At 39.5% G+C, this 21,356-nt stretch overlaps 1 protein-coding gene across 3 annotated transcripts in view; it reads right to left on the reverse strand.

Moving 5' to 3' along the window:
* Nucleotides 1-21,356, reverse strand: part of rell1 (RELT like 1) — a 64,913-nt gene that overhangs the window by 21,715 nt on the left and 21,842 nt on the right. For all 3 annotated transcript variants that reach the window (XM_059647112.1, XM_059647114.1, XM_059647113.1), the window contains exons 2-4: nucleotides 15,521-15,724; nucleotides 14,611-14,682; nucleotides 13,365-13,410 (exon numbers count right to left, since the gene is read on the reverse strand). In XM_059647112.1, coding sequence (XP_059503095.1) covers nucleotides 13,365-13,410; nucleotides 14,611-14,682; nucleotides 15,521-15,724 — 322 coding nt within the window. The remainder of the gene's footprint in view (nucleotides 1-13,364; nucleotides 13,411-14,610; nucleotides 14,683-15,520; nucleotides 15,725-21,356) is intronic.

Here is a 21,356-nt window from a genome sequence, read left to right on the forward strand (position 1 = left end):
ATACATGTAAATCCAATTACTCATTGGAAGTTAGAAGAATGAGAGGCACTCTCATTGAAACTTATCAGTTTCTTATGGGACTTGACAGGGTAAATGCTGAGAGGACTTTGCCTCATGTGGGAGTTTGAGATCAGCAGGCACAATCTCAGAATAAATGCCAATTTTAAACTGTTAGGGGAAATTTCTTCTCAGGGAGTTGTGTGTTTTTGCAACTCCTTGCCACAGAGAATTGTGGTTCAGAGCCTTAGACATACACAAGGACCAAAATAGATAGATTCTTGGTTAGTAGGGCAATCGAGAGTTATGGGGAAGGGTAGGACAACGGAGGTGAGGGAGGACAACGGAGGTGAGGGAGGACAACGGAGGTGAGGGAGGACAATGGAGGTGAGGGAGGACAACGGAGGTGAGGGAGGACAACGGAGGTGAGGGAGGACAACGGAGGTGAGGGAGGACAACGGAGGTGAGGGAGGACAACGGAGGTGAGGGAGGACAACGGAGGTGAGGGAGGACAACGGAGGTGAGGGAGGACAGATCAGCCATGATTCTATCGAATGGCGGCGCAGGCTCAAGAGGCCGAATAGCCTGTTCCTATTTCTCATGGACCCTTAGTGAGGTCCTGACGTGTGTCCAGTGCTTTAATTGCCCAGGAATTTTACATTTCAATGCCCTGATTTGCACTGGCCAAAAATTTACATGAAGGTGTTCGATCCTGACCTCAGGATTGGAGGCTTGGGTCAGATATGTAGGGCCAGCCAACGTACTTACCCTGGGAATGCTACGCTGATTAACACCTCATCTAACTCAACAGACTGTCCAAGACAACTGAATGGAGTATCACAACCGAATCTCCAAAATCATCTTCCCCCAACCTAACCCCTCATTCAGCCATCCACTCACTACTGTGCTCATTCACTTAAAGACTTTATGTCTTTAGAACCACTTCACTTTCCATAAACTATTACTTAACAAATTTGTCAAAACATATTGGTTGGTTGCAAAGAAAGTATTTCAAACTGTCCTTCTGCAAAACAGCCATCAACAACTATCACCAGAGGGCGACAATATACCTAATTTACAAAAATATGCATTTTAATTCCATTTCTTCTGCATACAAAGTCAAACTAGATCTGACTCCAGCATCTGCAGTTCTTTCTATCTCAAACTATATCAAACAAGTTTTAATACAGGAGATTTGGAGAAATAAAATGTATGTGGGGTGGATTAAACAACTAAGTCAATACTCTGTGGTTAGACAAACTTGGACACAGAACTAGGTCAATTGTTATTAGTGTAGATTACAAACGGAGTGAAAACTGTGAACTTGGTGATACCAGGATTCTGGTACTGAGAGAAAAAGGCTGATTTTCAAAACCAACTCAAAAGGACTGAAGCTGTCAAACCCAAGAATTTCTAGGTAAGTACCAAGGTGATGAAGTATTACAAATTATTGTACTCAGCTTCTTTATAATTAGTTATTTCAATGGTTCTTTTATCACTAAAATAATTAGTTTTTGGTAAATTCAATGAAAAATTAAAAAAGGAAAATAAAACCAAGTTAATACATTAAAATAGAACAAACCCAAACTCATGGCAATTATATAAAACATCACCTTTTTCTCAGATTTCCAAATTAGAATGAACAGACAGCTGCAACCATCCTGCAATCCCTTCACCACATCAGAAGGAAGCACGCATTGCAGAAGTCATAGCAGTTTGATTGATTTGGGAAGTGCAGGAGAGAGCATCAGGGACAGTACCAAGTGTATGTAAATGGTGGATACGAAACTGATCAAAGTGGAGGACAGAGTTCATAGTCTTAAGTCATTGAGCTCAAATGTGGAGTCCAAAAGGTTGTAGAAATGCTGAAGTGGAAAATAAGGTGTTGATCATCCAGCTAATATTGGCTTTCATAAGCACAAGCGTAAAATGCTGTAATAAAATGACAAGTGACCAAAAGGTTGGGGTAATTCTCATTAAGAATGGAGGTGTTCTGTAAAACATTTACACAGTCTGCATTTAGTCTAGCCAGTGAAGAGAAGGCGACATTGTGAGCAGCAAATACAGTAAGTAATCGAGATTGAAAGCAGCACAAGTAATTTCTACTTCACCTGGAAAGCGTGGTTGTAATCTTGGACAGTGAGAAGGCAAGGAAAAGGGCAAATGCAACAAATTCTGTGATGGCATGGGAAGGTATCATAGAGCTGAAGAGGTGTTGGAAGTGACAGGGGAGTGGACTACAGTACAAAGAGGGGAAATGATCTATGTGAAATGCTGAGTGAGAGTAAAGAGTAAGGTTTGTTTAGTGGTGGCAGTTATGGCAAAAGATAATCCTTTGAACATGAAGGCTGATGGGATGACTAGTGAGGGCAAGGGGAATCCTGTCATTTCTGGAGGGAGGGGATGAAGTGAAGGCCGATGTCGAAGAAGTGGGTACGACACAGCACGCTGCCTTGCTGAGGAGGCATCCTTGGCGGAGGGAAAGAAAGGAAATTACTAACGTGCAAGGTGGCTCTGATTGGTTTGGAGAGAGGATGCACCATCAAAGTCCCATTTCCATGGATAGTAGGAGCTGCAGAATCTGAGATAACAAGGTGTAGAGCTGGATGAACACAGCAGGCCAAGCAGCATCAGAAGAGCAGGAAGGTTGACATGTCTAGGCCCGAAAAGTCAGCCTTCCTGCTCCACTGATGTTGCTTGACCTGCTGTGTTTATCCAGCTCTACACCTTGTTATCTTCCATTTCCATGGCTTTGCTCTCAGCACAGCTGACTGGTTTTCTACTGTCAACACATGCCCTTCAGCTATATATTAGCTCTGTTACTATTAGGAGACCCTCAATCTTTGCCCTATAGCACCATTACCATCTATTGCATGTTTCCCACTACCCGCCCCGCCACTTTGACAGCAGCATAAAACCCAACACTTTTCCAGTCACTTTTTTCCGCCCCTCCAAGCAAAGAAATGCTAGTGAGGGATTTCAAAATGACAATAAAGGGAGACATAATAGACTGATTAGTAAAACTGAAAGGTCATAAATGAAAGGGATAGTAGCAGAATGAATACAAAATTGGTCAAAGATCAGTGAAAAAGAAATAATCAGGGAAATACAGAATGACAGTCCTTTTGGATGGGAGTTGGGTATAGAGTGGAAATCTCTAAAATTTAATACCAGGACTGCTGTTGTTTTTGATATCTAAGGAAATGGACATGGGGAAACTGGGGCACAATTTCAAAATCTGCAGAGGGCACAAAACTAAGAACTGCAATGAACAGTGAAGATGATACCAATAGGCTCCAATAAGTCAAAGACAAGGCCGTGTAACAAATAGATTTGACTCAGCACACTGATGTGATATACATTTGGTAGGAACGAGGAGACATTAAGTGGTACAGTTTTAAAGGATGTGATGTAATGGAGAGCATGGAAGCACACAGATTACTGCAGGTTAAAAACATGTTAATAAAATATAGCATGCATGGGATTTGGGGCTTTATAAATTAGGATTGCAGAATTCCAAAGTACTGTTGGTCAAACAAATCCTTTCATTAAGGCAATCTCGACTGGTAAAAACACTCGTAGCATGGTGTGTGGAAATTTGAAAATTCTTAGAAACTGGCCCCAGTCAGCCAAGGTACAAGTCAAAGCCATTCTGGGTGTGGTAATTTTTGGTGAACTGGAAGCAAGAAACTTATCAGGACCACATTGCGCGTTCTCGTAAACTGTAAATTTAGACTATTAAATTGCAGAAAAATTACTCCTCTACAAAGATAGATTTTTGATTTTAGGTAAATTGTTTGTCCTCACAGGAAGAAACAAAAGGAAAACCTATTCATCAATTTTAAAAAAATAACTTAGTGTCAGCCTTTTGGACAGTTCCAATCAAAGAACAAAAAAATGCAAATCTTCTAAATATATTTTTTCTTCCTATAAACATTCTCTGCATTAATTACTCATCTAACTAAGAGTACAGGTTGGAAATACATACAAGGAACAAGAGGAGGCCAGTCAGCCCTTCAAGCTTGCTCTGACGTTCAACAAGATCACGGCCCATCTGTTCTCACACACTACAGTCCTGTATATCTCCGACTGAATATTTTCATCCTCCTGGTAATCAAGAATCTAAGATTCTGCACTCCTCCCAATCCTCATGAGAAAACAATGTTTATCCCAATCTGTCCCCAGTCTTAAAACTATGCTGCATTGTTTTTAAACAATGACCCCTAGTTCTGGATTCTCCCACAAGAGGAATTATCCTTTCCAAATTCATCCATGTCAAATCCCTGAGGGCCCTTTGGTTTCAATTAAGTCATCTGACTCTTCATTGAGGTTCTGTTTTTATTTTGATGCCTTACTCCTCACACTGGCTGTGCAAAATCTTTTTCATAGTTATACCTATATCCCTTACAATGGACCATAACAACTGATCCTCCTCATCTCACAGCAACAACTTCTCCAGTCCAGAGCAGATGCCTGGAATCCTAGCACCAGGCAAACAACACAGCATGGGGTCTCACACTTTCTGCTGCAATGTCCTGCTTGGGCTGTGTCAATACCACTTGATAGCCAAGTGGTATTTAGATAAGTGCAACAAGACCAAGCTGACTGTACTCAACAGTATTTAAAGTTCACAGTGATTACAGCAATAACCACTAACACCCACAATTTAAGTTTCTGCTTAATAAATTGCAATTTGCTCACAGCTTGTGGTAAAGTGAACACTGTCCCCAGCTCAGTGACAGGAACACAAATTTCAGGTCCTACTCCTGGACTTGATGACCAAGTAAGGAAAGCTTATAATGTGGCCAAACAAACAGTCATTCACTTGGAAATCTTAAGTTTGAGGATAAGCCATGTGATGGAAATAAACTGGAATATTTGCCATCACTATTCACAGCTCCAGGCTACATGTCATAGTGACTTAGACCAAAGGCAGGGGCCTTGCCAAATTGTTGAAAGGTCTTTGTGATCAGTCTGGTGCCAACAGCAAGTGTTAGATCTCCTTTCTGCAAAGGGTAGATGTGGGTCTTCGTCTGGTGGCACAAAGGACTGGATTTGCCTTCACGTAGAACACTCAGGAATGTCATGCCGTATGGTCACAACCAGGGAAGATGGTTGTGCAATGGTAATGTCAGTGGGCTATTAATCTAAACCCCCAAGATGACACGTTGGAATCAATTTTGTTTTTCTCTTTACAAATGCTGCTAAATCTACCATGTTTTTTTCAGTTACTATTTTGTATTTCAGATCCCCAGCATTTGGGGTACTTTATCTTCTTTACAATAATCCAGAGGGATGGGTTAATAGCCTGGTGACATAGGTTCAAATACTACCAGGGCAGCTAGTGAAGTTTAGAAGTAATTAATACAATCTGAAATTGAAAACTAATCTTAGTAGAAACAATCATGAAATGATCACTATTGGTCATAAAAACACAGACTTCTTTCCTCTGGAGAAGGTAATCTGCTGTTTTTTTCTGACTGAGTAGCATTCAATTAACCTCTGAAACAGCCTACACAAACTGTACAATCTTGCCACTGCTCTCAATGATTCTGGTAAGCATTTCAATTAGGATGGGAAACAGATGCCAGGCTTGCAATTCGTGATCACATCCAATAAAGAATCAAAGTAACCCCACCTTTTGCAGAAAGTATGCTACAGAGTGAGAATTTCAAAATCAATTAATTGTGAATAATGTAAAACAGGAAATAAAATAGCTTAGCTTGAAGATGTAGCAAAATCAAAATCCATAGGTAAAAATATGGGGTGAATTTTTACTGCAAATCAAAGCATAATCACATATTCTGCCTTCTTACTTATTTCCCACTTTCAGCATTTCTGTTACTTCTGAATGTCTGATTAGTTCCAAGAATGAAAGTACGAGGCTCTAATAAACATGCAAAGCTGCAATTCACTGTTCTCACTCAATGGATGCTGCAGCAGTAATCTAAAGAATAGAAATTGGGCCTACAGTCAAATTAATTTCACAACTTAATTCATTAATGACATCTTGTTGTAATTGTGATTACTGAACTATTCTTCAGGCATTTGTCTTTTAGCAGTTGGTGCAGAAGCTCGTGGACGTATGAAGTAGATGAACCCAAAGTAATGTCAGCCTCAACAGGTTGCATTGAGATTTTGAAGGTAGCTAAACATGCAAATTACTTCGTTGAAGTGTAATATTACTGAAAAGTGGGCACTAAGATGTTGGACAAGCTAACAGGAAAGGAGGCAAAAATTTTACTCAAAATTTATAAACCACAAACAAGAGATAAACTTGAATAGTGTACCAAATTCTACACTTTAAGAAGGATATTAAATTTTGAGTATTGGTACAGTTAGATTTGAGAACAGTTCCAGGAATGATGAAACAAACAAACATAAAATTGCCAGAGAAACTCAGCAGGTCTGGCAGCATCTGTGACCAGAAGGCATAGAGTTAATGATTCAAGTCTATTGGCCCTTCTTCAAAACTGGGATGAGGGACTTCAGTAATGAGGAAAAGAGTGGAGCCCTGGCCTACAGGTGTTATCATCACTTCAGGTTTTAAAAAAGAAAAATTACCTCTGCAAAGACTCGTCTTACTTATATTTTTTAGGCACACCTGCGTTTGGGATTAAAGGGATATTTTTCAATTTTGAATTGCATCTTAGATGTTAATCGGTACTTGCTATTTGCTTTAATTATTAAGATTTTGTTTCATGACTCAAAATAATCAATGCTTTAAAAGTAGTCTGTGGATGCCTCATTTATTCTGGATAGTAGTACTAAAGGTGAATCAATTTGCCATTTTGGTAATTAAACCAACTAACTTACATTACAAGTACAACTCGTGGAATAGCAAGGATCGATTGGCAGCATATTCCTCTCTCAGTCATAATACATTCCTATCTTCGAAATTGACAGAGCCCAGGTGTTGTTACATTCTTAATAAAAACCAAAAAAAAAGTGGATGTTGTAAATCAGGAACAAAAACAGATGTTGCTGGAAAAGCTCAGCAGGTCTGGCAGCACATGAAGAAAGAAAAATCAGAGTTAACATTTTGTGTCCAGTAACCCTTCCTCACAACATTTCATTCTTAGTTCAACTGTGGCCAAAGAGCAGAGTTCCAGAGATGAGGTGAAAATGACAGTCCTTGACAGTAAAGTAGCGCTCAGAGTCTACCATCAATCATTTGCAGTAAAATCTAAGTCAACAGGAATCAATAAATCCCTTCAATGGCTAAATTATACCATTGCAAAGATTGACTATTTTGATTACTTGAGAAGAAACCTCTTAGGAGGACGACACTGGTACAGGAGATTACTGAGGACAGAGCCCAACACCATCCATCCTCAGCTACCTCATCCTCCATCATAAAAAGGTCAGAATTGTGGATGGTCCCTGATGATTGACTAGTCTTCAGCCCAGTTTGCAACTCCCCATAATGAAACAGAGCTTGCCATCATGCACCAAGAGCACAACAACATTCAGACTTTTACCAACTAGTGGTGCTTATGTTATTTGCTACTCATAATAATTTCCAACAAGGGGGAGGCTGGACATCTTTCTTCAACAGCACGATCATTGCTGAATCCCTCACCAAATTCCTGGGAGGTAGCATTATCTAAGAATTGACATTCTGTGGTAACTTCTCATGCTTTGCAAGTTTGGCAAGTCAGAAGTCAGGAATGTGATGGAAAATAAAGTTATGCAGTTGCTGAAGACCTGAATTTTAACCAAAGTGCCAGAGAAACTCAGCAGGTCTAGCAGCATCCATGTGGAGAGGGAGTGACTATTTTGAATCAGATACTGCTAGACCTGCTGGGATTCTCCAGTACTTTTTGTTTTGGTGTGGGATGGGGTATGCTCAACTTGCCCAAATAAACACAGCTCCAATACCATGCACAAAGCACCCCTGTAGATTGCCTTCAGTACAAGAAGTGAGTGGGATGTCACTCACTGACAGCTGTGTACACCAACTATATGATACACCACAGCAACTCATCTCCCATACCCACAACAAGGGCCACGGACCCAACCTTCAAGTTCTTCACCAAGTCTAATACCAGATGGATTTGGAAATACATTGCCTTTATCAACGAGGCACAAACTCCTTTGGGATACCTTTACCACAGACTCCAGCAATTAAAGGCAATAACTCATGACCACCTTTGCAAGTGAAATTGTTTAGAATCTGTACAGCATGGAAACAGTCCACAAGTCCACATCAACTCTGAGGAGCATCCTATCCTATCCCTACAATGCCCAAAGCTAATCCACCTAACCTACACATCCTGGGCACTATGGTCAATTTAGCATGACCAATCCACCTAAACTGCACATCTTTGGACTGTCAGAGGAAACTGGGGTACCTGGAAGAAGAAATCCACGCAGACTCCACACAGTTGCCGGATGCTGGAATTGAACCCAGGTCCCTGGCACTGTAAGGCAGCAGGCTAACCACTGAGCAACCATGTTGCCCCCTTAGTGATTGGAGGTGAGCAATAAATAATGGCATTTCCAAAGGCAACCACATCCCATTAATGATAAAATAAACAAACAACAAACAAACAAGCATGTGGCTACAAGAGCAATTCAGAGGTCAAGAAACATGAAGTGAGTGACTCACCTCCCAGCTCCCTAAATTATCCCATCCACAAGGCCATCAGGAATACTCATTGCTTGTCCAAATACAAGCTATGCTGACTCAATTCTCCAAATGATTCTTCATTTGCTCCCTCAAAACCATAATGAATGCATGGTGGCTCCCTGGTTAGCACCGCTTCCTCACAGCACCAGGGACCTGGGTTCAATTCCACCCTCAGGCGACTGTCTGTGTGAAGTTTGCACATTCTCCCCATGTCTGCGTGGGTTTTCTCCAGGTGCTCCAGTTTCCGCCCACAGTCCAAAGATGTGCAGGATAGATGGATTGGCCATGCTAAATTGCCCATAGCATTCAGTGGTGTGTAGAGTGGGTAAGAGGGGGATGGGTCTGGTTGGGATGTTCTGCGAGTTGATGTGGACTTGTTGGGTCAGGGGGCCTATTTCCACACTGTAACAATTCTATGATTCTTACCTTACACTGGATTTTAAGCTATAGGTCCCTTTGCTTTGACTTTTATAGATGGACTTCATCAACCCCTTTATTGAATATCAAGTCACAGTTCCCAAATCCACTGATTCCAGCATGAATCCATAGCTCTCATTTTCAACACTAAGATTCCCACCACGTCATAAAACAAGGATAGCTATTTGTTTCATATCAGCCAGATGTCCTGAGGGAATACAGCCAGTGGAATATTTTTGAAGTATATTCATTGACCTGATACAAGAAAAAGTTAATTTATGCAGAACAAGCCCAAACAAACAGCAGCATAATTATATGCTTTGATTTATTTATTAACATGCATCTTTCATTAGAAGATACAGTGAAAAACAAAAAAAACTAACAAAGAAAATTACAGCACAGGAACAGGCCCTTCAGCCCTCCAAACCTGCACCGATCCAGATCCTCTTTCTAAACCTGTCACCTATTTTTCAAGGATCTATATCACTGCTCCCTGCCCATTCATGTATCTGTCTACATACATCTTAAAAGAAGCTATTGTGCCCGCCTCTACCACCTCTGCTGGCGATGCGTTTCAGGCACTCACTACTCTCTGCGTAAAGAACTTTCCATGCATATCTTCCTTTAAACTCTTCTGCTCTCACCTTGAAAGTGCCATATCATTTTCTGGTGCCATCTTAAAATAATAAACCAAAACAGAGAATAGAAAGGCCGAAAAATGAGGAAATAAAGAAACTGTCCAACTTTACAGCCTGTCTTGTTAAGTGCTCCATCATGAGCCATGGACCTGGTAGCCAGGCCCAAGTTCCCTTCGCCATGCTGCCACTGGAACAAAAGTCACCACTCTTCAGCACTTTCATCACCAATGCAGGTGTCACTGCTTGTGACGGGTACCACAACAGCCCAAACTCAACTTCACCACTGCCATGAGCCTGCTTTGGGCCACTTCACTGATGCAGCAGCAGCTGATGCCGCCGGGTCTCATATCGGGGCCAAAGTTGCCTCTGTCTTGGAGGCAGATGCCTCTGGGAACCCAAACTTGCCTCTGCTGAAGTAGCCATGAGTCGGCACTAGGACTGCCTCGATGATGCAGAGCCTGCTGGGAAGCCAAACTCCAAAGCTTCTACAAGTCCATGCTACTGGGCCTACTCACTGCCACCGCAACCAAACTCTCCCCCAAGAGCTAAGTAAAACAAAATAGAAGAGAACGCAAAAGAGATGAGAGGTTCAAAACAAAAAAAAAAGAGAAAAGCAGGTGCATCTTGGACTCAGAAGCCCTATTCCACCGCCATCTTACTACAAGTGATAGCCAGATAATTTGTGTTTGCGATGTTGACTAGAGGGTCACCAGGGAAAACCGTCCTCTTTGTTCTTCAAAATAGTGCCACTAGATCTTGTACATCTGCCCAAACAGGCTGCATGGGGCCTCAGTTAATGTCTCATTCAAAGGCAGTGCCACCAACTGCACTATACCTTGTCAGAACTAAAATGCACTCCTTAAGTGATTCAGCAGCAAGAGTGTTACTAACTGAGCAATATGCCTGTGATTTACTCAGTTTCTGAAATCTGAAAATTCGAATAGTCACTGAAGGAATAAAGCCACAAAAGGTTGATTTTTAAAACCAAAACAGTTTATATACAAATATCAAAGGAACATGAAGAATAATAATTATACTCGCTCTTAGATCATAAAGGTACATTACAGTTACTTAAACTCTAAACCAAATCTCTCAACTGAAGCAGTTTTCCACACCCATCTGGCTTATGTTCCAGAGAAATCCGAGGCAAATACTGAACAGATATTGAAAGGTTAACCAAAGTCGGAGGGTGGAGATTTCTTGTGCCATCCATTTACTTCAAACAAGTTATTCTCTTCAAATTTCTTCCAACCATTCTCATGGTTATAGATGCCAGTTCAACACAGGTGACTGATTTCCTAAGTATAGCCACCTTGGGTCAAAGCTTTCTTTTTTTCAATGTTGTTAAGCTGTGATGCAGCAACTCTTAAAATCCACAAGTTATTAGGATTTTAAATGCTTTTAGCAAACAAAAGAAATTCAGTTAAATTCTTCCAAAGGAGATATTCTATGCATCTAGTTTGCTCTAAATTAAACTGCATTGAAAAAGATGTTTCATACAATAAGCTTCTTATTCAGTATTTGTTTCTCTACTGTTTATCTCCCAGGAAGTTTAGTTTCCTGATCAGTTCCTAGAACAAATTGTTTTGTCCTCTGAAACCTAGCTGTAAAGGGTAACATCATCTCAATATAATATCTAGGCTTTTCCCTCAAAAACTACGTAAGCCATCAACCTGCTTGGACTGATGGTCTTAACTTCCAATAAGTTGTTCATGCTATTCAGCTAAAATTAACTTTTCTTAAAATCTTATTATTTTGACTGTGGAATTCTGCTTCAACGCAACAAAGTCTGTGTTAAGCTCTGTTAATAAGTAGAAGGACAAAATGTATCTTTAGTACACTGGTTATCCCTTGATAACGCGACTGAATTACTTCTGACATTTTTTGCATGTCCCACTGTTTCCTTATCTTTTCATGTTGGCTTTCCTCACTAATTTCTTAGGTTCCCGAACTTTATTTCTGTATTCTGCTCTCTAATCATTGACTTTTATTGAAGGAAAGGTATTTTCCCTTTCCTCTTGCAATACTTTCCCAGTGGATCTTTTCAGTTTCTTTTTCTTTTTGTCACTCCTTAATCTTTTCAAGTAGCATTTGGTTTCTTTTCATTGATTACAGAGTGTTTCCAAGAACCTTCCATTTTTATGATGTTCAACCATTTTGGAAGTGTGGCCCAATGTTCAGCCTGCTCCTTATTCCCTCAAAGTTCACATTTAATACTCTACTCCTTTGCCTAACCCAATACGAAATTATGTCCATGTTGTGATCACTATTTTTGAAGTAGTCTAATTTATACCAACAGCTCCTATTACTACAAGTACTAAGTTTAATGCCACTTCTTTCCCTAGTAGTCCCTTTAAATAATTTGGATCATGTAGTAGATAATGTCTAACTTCAAATATTTTTTTCTCTCACCATAGTTGCTCCCACATCATTCTAAACCCAATGTGTGTAAACTGAAGTCACTCATAAGATTGAAGGCTGACATTTCACGCAGACTATTTACCCTGGGAAAACATCTACTTTAAAAGCTTTCTGCAAATTCTCTTCCAAGCCCCACACAGTCCTGACTTGGAAATATATCATTGTTCTTTCACCTCTGCTGAGACAAGATCTTGGAAATTCTGTCCTAATATCTTCCCTATGGATGTGCTGACAGCACTTTAACTACTGCAGTTCAAGCCGGCAGCTTACTTCTACCTTCTCAAGGGAATTTAGGGAGAAGTAATAAATGCTGTAGTTAGCCAGTAGTAACTATATGAAAGAAGAAAATTACAAATTATGGTCAATTATATCCTTCTTTGAACAGTGCTTAACTCAATTTATAATACTAACACACCAACTACAGCCATCAATTATCTTGCACGTCTCTTTACGACAAAGGCCCTACCCAGAAGTTTTCACACAGGACATGCACATATCAATCTTTTTCATTGTACAAGCATGACAATGCACAAGATGATAAGGGCCCCACTTATTGAAGTTTGCTGCACATTTTCAAAAAGGAATAAAGAAGGTTTTTGTTGTGTATAAAGAGAATTTTAATAGGGCATATCATTTGTCAAATGATTGTTCAAAACACACAAAAAAAGTCATCTTACCACTATCTTCCAGGGAGGAGTAAACATACTTGGCAAATTCTCTACACAAGAATACCTAAATTGATAATAATATGAATACTCAGGTTCTCAAAAGGGGAAGATTCTAGGGATAGTGTACTCACCATTTTATTAATTCCTTTAAAAGATGAAAAGTTTACTTGAAACTCAGATAGCAACAATGGAACCAGGTCTCTTTTACTTCTAGCACATTTTACGCAGAGATGATAAAGGTAGTGAGCAGCCTGAGCACAAACATAAATACTACAGCATCTTTGAATTTGTGTTGAGATACTCCCAGTGACAAAAAAAAACTGAGATTTTCCTCCTATTCACACTCCAGATGTTTGACCAATGCATGTATTCTTAACAGGGCACAAGCTTCAGTTGAAGAACAAAAAAAATCACAAGACAAGACAAATACTAAAATATGTCAGATTCATCATTAAATGTAATTTTATAGAAATGATCAAACGTAAGTAATTGTTGAGGTTTAGAAAAAGGTTTATATAAATGCCAAGTTTGAGCATTTTTGCAAAATTTGAAGTTGTATTATTAATAAAAGGTCTTTAAAGTCAAACTTACCTTTCTGCACGATGGTCTAACATAGCGTGTAATGCTTCAGCATTAGCTGCAAGGACGGAAAACAACATTTACTCCAAAACTGAATTATAGATATTTGAAACTTGACAATTTAAATCAAATTAATTTTGATGGCTTGCTCAAATTCAGGTATATTTTCTCAGTCTAATTAATGCCACAAAATGTTATGACAAGTTGACTTGGAAATAGAACAGAATCCTAACAAATAAAAGGTTAAAATCAAGATTAAAAGAATGACAAGTATGAAAAGAGACATGGCATCAATAGGGAGAGAAAGAGTATACTTTTTTGAAGTGTGGTTAATTTCAAACAAGTTTGAGCTAGAAATTCAAAAGTACAATACAAACAAGAAAGCAAATTATTTAAGGGTCACATAGTCCAAACATAGTTTGCATGAATGGAAAAGCCTTGAAATTGCAGTTGTAACTATTAAATTATCTATAATTGTTGTCATTTCTGTATAAAGCTGCCAAAAACACACAAACTTGGGAAGTGACAGTGAAACAGGCCGCACAGCTGTAATCTTTGAAGATGCAATCACGGAAATAGTGATGTAATATGAATGCCAACGTTTTATAGGGCTATCGTTATGGCACTGGTGGTGACAATTTGGTCCATCAAGCCCAACCTCTTCCTACAACAAACTAGGCAGGTCCATTCCTCAGCTCTATTCCTACAACCCAGCATCTTGAATTCCCTCAACTATCCATTCAATTTCTTTTTGAAGCTGTTAATAGTCTACATTTCCATCACCGTCTTAGGCAGCAAGAGCCAAGACATTGGTCACTTTTGTAAAATAGTTCCTCTTTTCATCTCTTCTGTATTTCCTGTCCTAAATTTTAAATCTGACGGTCCAACTACTGGATGATCAGCCATTCTCATCAGCTATTTCTATAATTATCTAAGTCCGTCAATCTTGTACACTTGTATCAGATCTCCCCTCAAAATAAAACAAAGAACTGCGGATGCTGAGAATCTGAAAGAAGAACAAAGTGCCAGAGAAACTCAGCAGGTCTGGCAGCATCTGTAGACAGAAGAATAGTTAATGTTTCAAGGCGAGTCATCAGCACTGTTTTGTTAACTGAAGATAAGAGATAAAGGTTAAAGGTGGGGATACGGAGTTAGGTCACAGATGAACTACACTCAATAAATGAAGTTTTCAGAATCATAATGGTTCACTCCCGCTCAGATGTAAAAAATACACTACAGTTTTACAATAAAGACTTACCTGGATTTTTCATAATATAATGCACCATTTGTCCAACTGTGTCGGCATTGCACTCACCACTATCGCAGAAATCTAAAAACCAATATAATAAAAATAAAGCGGAGTGTAACAACATGAACAGTGGTTGTTGAATTTCTCTAGCTCTTCACAATTTCATATTAGGAAGATCAATTTTTGTTCCTTATGTACTAACTCTAAGTCAAAGAATGAACATTTAAAATTTTCCAGAGCAATAATTATTGTTCTTACTGATTTTTCTAACCTAACTACAGATTTTCTGTATGCCTTTCCCAGTTTGGATGATCCATGTGCAGTGTTTAGCACTGGGTTCTGGATTCAATTCCACCCTCAGGTGACTGTGTATGGAGTCTGCACATTTTCCTGTGTATGCATGGGCTTCCTCCAGGTTCTCCCGTTTCCTCCCACAGTCCAAAGATATGCAGGCTAGGTGGATTGGCCACGCTATATTGCCCATAGTGTTCAGGGATGTGTAGATTAGGTGGGTTATAAGAGGAATGGGTCTTGGTGGGATGCTCGGAGGGTCAGTGTGGACTTGTTGGGCTGAAGGGCCTGTTTCCACACTGCAGGGATTCTATGTAATTCATCGCCATTACACCTACTTCATAACTTTGTTCTACTATAACTTGTAAATATACAGAAGGAGACAGACAGTCTGTCGCTTCAGTTCTGAAACTGTTACATAATATCAGAAGCAGTTTCTGTAATTGATTTTAAATCCCTGAGTCAGTCTTCAAACTCCTATCTAAACAATGACTGGATGGAAGAAATAACCTTCACTTTCATTGAATATCAGTTTTAAAATAAATGTCCATTAATCACCAATACATTTCGTGTCGTCAGTCCAAATTTAACTAGTTTTAGTGGTTACCTCATTAATTGATACCCTTACCCATCTGAGTGTCAGCAACCTTTTCACCACATTCTGACTCTCTGTCTGTTGTGCATCGATAACCTTTTTTTGCCAGAATGTGGCAGATAAATATTCCCAGAAGTCCTGTTAGAAAGAAGACAGGTACCACTACAAACGCAATGTACTCTGGATGTGCATTATTTATTTCAGTTTGATTCATTCCTTTCACAGAGCTTTGGGATTCTGCAAAAAAAAAAGAACAAGTCAAGTATCTAAATAAATGTCTAAATATTTCTATGACTATGTTACCTATTTTTTTCTTTATCTCTGTTTTACAACTGCTTTTCCACTTTGGACTGGATATTCTGGCCAACTTCTTTCATTTCTGCCGCATTGTCCACTTCCGTCCCTTCTTCTATGGTGAGGTTACATTTAAGAAAAACAGCAACTAAATTTGCCTCGACAGCTTGCTCCATCAGTTAGACTTTGGAAGATTAGAACCTGAACTCATCTACCCATCTCTGCTCTATCTCTTTCCATGCCTAAAAATAAAAAAATCTTGTGATCAGACATCAAACCAACAACTGACCGAAGATCCAAGAGAGGAGACTGTGGAAAGAAGTTTCAGATTTCTACTACTGTAAGACATGTATTCACTGGTTCCAGATTTTCAACCCTTAGCTGCCTGCTTTAATTTGTTCATTCATAGCTTTTGGCCGGAATCCCCTCACTAAAGGGGATTGTTTCTCTAAACTTATTGCATCAAATTCTTTTATCATTTTTAAAACCCTTGCTTAGATAATCCCTCTCTTTTCCAAACCCAATGGAATACAAATCAGCTTTATGCTGAACCTACCCTCATATTTAATTCCTCAAATTTTAGTCAGCCTGGACCTACAAAAGCCAAAATTAATCTTCCAGACATTCAGTTCGCAAATGGGAAATCTTTCTTTACTTATTCCCAGTTTTCACCATTTAGAAATATTCCAGATTATCAACTTTGAAATGAAGGAAGACAATGTCAAATTTTCTTATATTTGACACCATTTTCCCTATGAACCTGTTTCTATTCACACTGCACTGCTTACTGTGCTTCCCAACTTTTTTTTAAAAACTTTTGTTTTGTGTTGACGCATTTGATATTAAATGTCACCCAAGGTTGCTTGACAAAGTTATTCACTGCATTGACAATGACATTATAGATACATTTATTCATTTTTTGAAAATGTTAAAACCAGGCTTGTTTAAAAACGTTAGTGGAGAAATAGGCCCAGAGAAAAGTTCTAAAGCAGGTACTAACAGTCAGTCTGCTGAAGCAAATCACAGTTGCTGGACGCAAAGCAAGATGGAGAACAGAATTCCTGGTCTAAAGTTTATGACTTTGATGCTGATACTAGAAGGAAAATGAATTACTGTTCCTCCAGCCCGTACTGGGCTTCGCCAGGATATTGCAGCAAGATTAGGATAGTAATATGAGCATGAAGCCAAGACATTGTCTTGAAATGACAAGTGACTGGCAGGATAAGATCATGCATGTAGACCAAACAGAGATGTTCCACAAAATGGTCAGCCAGCCTGTGTTTTGTCTGCCCAATGTTGAGGGGATCACATTAGGAACACAAATATATTTGGCTAGATTGAAATAAATAAATAAAGAAATAATGAACTGCTTCACCTGGAAGGATTGTTTGCTACCTTGGCCAGTGAAGAGTAGGACAGCCAACATTACACCTCCTGCAATTGCATGGGAATGTGCCACATGACAGGGTTGAGGTTCTGGGGCACCTGAGTTGACCAGGTTGCCATTAATGAAATAGCCTCTCTGGATTGCTGTTTGGGATGGAGAGGACATGTATAGTGGTGACATCATTTCTGGACCTGGCAGAAATGTTGGAGCATGATCCATTGAAATGGAAGTCTAGTGGAGTGGGAGCAGAGGATAAAAATGATACTAATCACAGAACTGTGATAAAGGAAAAGGGATGAAGGCAAGAGTGAGGGAATTGGGTTGGAAATTGTTGAGGACCCTACGCACCACAAAGGGAGGACATTCCAAAATTTGGAAAAAGGCAAACATGTCAGGAGGTACTACTATAAAAGGGCAGCGTCATCACAGCAGATGTGATTGACACAGAGAAACAAAAATAATCGAATAAAGTTCTTATGGAAGGAAGGCATTAGGAGATGTAGTTGAGGTAGCTGCAGGAATTGAAATGTTTGTAGTTAATATCAATACATAACTCATCCTGGAATTAGAGACAGAAAATTCAAGAAAGGGAAGAGAAGCAGATGAGACAGGTGAGCAATAAGTAGAAGTCGTATGTAAAATTGATTATTTTTTCCAGTTCCAGATGAGAGCAGCAAGTAGCAATAACGTAGTCATTGATGTAAAAGAAAAAAGTTGTTATCTTCGATGACAGAAAAGTTCCCACTTCCCAACATTCATCCTCATCACACTGAGCAAGGTCCCATTCTCAGAGCTGAAACGTTGTTGTGCAACTTAATGGTAGTAATTATGCCTTCTAGCCATTCAACAACACACTCATATAGCACCTATAGCATAATAAAATGTCTTAAGGAAACTCACAGGACAATAAGGGACATGAACTAAAAGCTTAGTCAAAAGGAGTAGCTTTCGAGAAATGCCTTACAGGTAGAAAATGAAGTGGGGAGACGAAGAGCTATACACAGGAAATTCCAGAGGTTGGAGCTTTGAAAACTAAAGACATGGACACCAACGATGCAGCAAGTTTAATTTGGAACACACAAGAGACCAGTATTAGAAAAATGCAGATATATCCAAGGTCTGTGGAGGTTGGAGGAGATTATATTCTTGCTCGTCTCTAGCTATAGTGGTATTTGAAGATGAGGTGAGAATTTTTTAAGTCAAGACATAGTAAAAAAGGAACAGCAGCAAGGTAATGCAACAACTGAAAACAATTTTCCACAGGGCTCTACAAGGGCAGGTTGGCTCAGTGGATCCACACTTTTGACGTAAGCTATCACTGCAATGCATTGCTGAATATATGCTTATCTAGATAAAAGAGAAATCAGTGCATTTCAAAACTGTTTTATAACATGTGCAGGCAATCCTTGGGAATTGTTAAAGCGGGCACTGTTCACAAGTCAATTTGTACGCAAGTCAGAACACAAGCCAGAACACAAGCGGGACAATATAAAACTGATGTTCCTAAGTGTAGGAAATGTTCGTGTGTATTTAAAATCTTCTGTATGAGATCATGTCCATAAGTACAAATGTTCGTAAATTCAGACCCTCCTGTAGTTCACTGCATTCAGGGTAATTCAGCCTCCATTCGATAACGCCAAAAAAAAAATCTGTAGATGCTAACCTCCAGACCTTCTAGGGGTGGCTCAAAGAACAGCTACAGTAATGCATAAATCAGTTCCAAATAAAAGTTAATTTACTGATGAAATTGTGACTAACTTAGGATTACTGTTAAAAGTCACCACTTAGCTCAAACTTGGAAGCAGCAAAACCTTTCGTGCAATATGCTATATAGGGCTGAATAAAGTTAAATATTGCTTCTGAAAAATTATTGTACTGAACATTATTGGCAACATTTTACAGAATTCAATGGTTAAACGCCAGCTGAAATTATTAGCATCAAGCTTCTACACTGTAATGTGTAACAATATGAAATAGAAATTAAAAATGGTAGATCACACGCTCAAAACAATCCACATACAAGTTACCCTCCTCTCTCCGGACCAACCTCAGGGAATCTCTCTCCCACTGCAACTTTCTTGTAATTACTCTCCTCTCTACCTATCTTCTTTTCTCTCCATATTCAGTCCACCTCCCCCTCTTTCCCTATTTATTCCAGTTCCCTCTCCCCATCCCCCTCTCTGATGAAGGGTCCAGGCCCGAAACGTCAGCTTTTGTGCTCCTGAGATGATGCTTGGCCTGCTGTGTTCATCGAGCTCCACACTTTGTTATCTCACATACAGGAGGTTTTGACTTGCTCGCCAAGCTGGCTTATTTTTGTTCTGACATTTCGTCACCATGTTAGGTGACATCATCAGTGGAGCCTCTGATGAAGCCTTCATTGGAGGTTCTACTGAGGTCACCTAGCATGGGTACGAAATGTTCGAACAAAAACAAGCCAGCTCGGCGAGCAAGTCAACAACCTCATCCACAAGCCGAGTTACAGATCTTTCCCAATACTTTAAATCCACCTGTGTTTCTGGTCCTATTTACAGTTGTCTACAGCATGGTCAAATGGACAGCCAAGCTCTTGCTCTTTCCCCAACTCAACTTCAGAACTAATTAGGTAATGTCAAATTCAAATTAAAAGCATGATTCTCAGGGACTTGGGATAAAATATGGAAACAATGATTTCTAACTTCACCAGATACCTCATTCATAGTGCATTAACAAACAAAGTATTAAGTCACTCATAAATTCACCTCGGAGGTTTGGAAAGATTATAGCAGGTTTTCACCAAAAGTGATTTTCATTCAGTTTGAAATTTACTGGCATTTCACCAACTCAAGAGTGTTTTGTCACATATGCATCGAAGTTCCTTTGAAACTGCAATATATTCCTCAAAGCTTAAAATAAATAAGGAACTGCAAACCAAAAAATATTTCAGATGATGTGAACAGCAAAGCTTAGGTTTCTTCACAGAAACAGCTTCCATCAAAAGATGGGAAGAATTTAACAAGTATATAGCACCTAACTATCAACATTTCACGCACTACTGTTATATGCTCTCGACTGCATTTATGCTGCAGTCTAAAATCTTTCAAATAATGCAAGTGATATGATCCTTACAAGCTTCACATTGTAAACAATGGAGAAATGACTCAGCCTTCTGCCATGTTGGGTGGTGTCACAATTAGTAACAACTCAGAGAGCATGTCTAAACCAAGCAATTCAGATTTCTAACAGGATTGAAGTTAGGCCATCGAATGGAAAAGTTTATTATGCCATTTTTAAAATCATATATGGAGCTTCCTCCAAAAAAATGGTAATCAACGAGCTGAACTCATATTCTTTTCTGTTGGAGCTGTAAGTTAATATTGTATACCAACATTTAACTAGTTGGCCAGCTGAATGTGTACCATGATAACAAAAAGTGTGTAGCTGGATGAACACAGCAGGCCAAGTAGCATCTCAGGAGCACAACAGCTGACGTTTCGGGCCTAGACCCTTCATCAGAGAGGGGGATGGGTCTAGGCCCGAAACGTCAGCTTTTGTGCTCCTGAGATGCTGCTTGGCCTGCTGTGTTCATCCAGCTACACACTGTGTTATCTTGGATTCTCCAGCATCTGCAGTTCCCATTATCTCTGAACGTGTACCATGATGCTTAATAGCACTCAAAATAAACTTAAAAGTGAACACACAGCTTACAGCAATGCCACAACCAACTAGATCAGCGAAATGAAGCATTAATTTTAGGAGTGGTGATTTTGGGTACTACACAAAATGCATGTTTGGGAACTGTACCGTGGGGTGTTTAAGATACCCTATTTCAAATTTATGAGTATTCAGGACCAGTGTGACTACACATGGAGCTGGACACTGGCTCAGAATACAAGCCAGCTTATAGATCAGAAGGCCCACCCCAAAATTAGAAAGCCCTGGAATGAAGTTAGGAAAACCTAGAATCTGGACCGCTCACAATTTTGAAGGACGGTGAGACACTTGACACAGCAAAAGTCCAGGCCAATATGTATGGTTTTGGTCAGAAACCCTGGAATATTGAGTAATTGTGAATTAAACAGAAATTTATAAACATCCAGTTAAGCAACACCCACACACAGTTTTAAATGACCTGGGAAGGTTACCAAGATGACGATGCAAAATTACATTCCAGAAAAGGCATGGACATATGGTTCTCAAATTCTGAAT

Source organism: Stegostoma tigrinum, chromosome 1 (assembly GCF_030684315.1).
Source record: "Stegostoma tigrinum isolate sSteTig4 chromosome 1, sSteTig4.hap1, whole genome shotgun sequence".
NCBI lineage: Eukaryota > Metazoa > Chordata > Chondrichthyes > Orectolobiformes > Stegostomatidae > Stegostoma > Stegostoma tigrinum.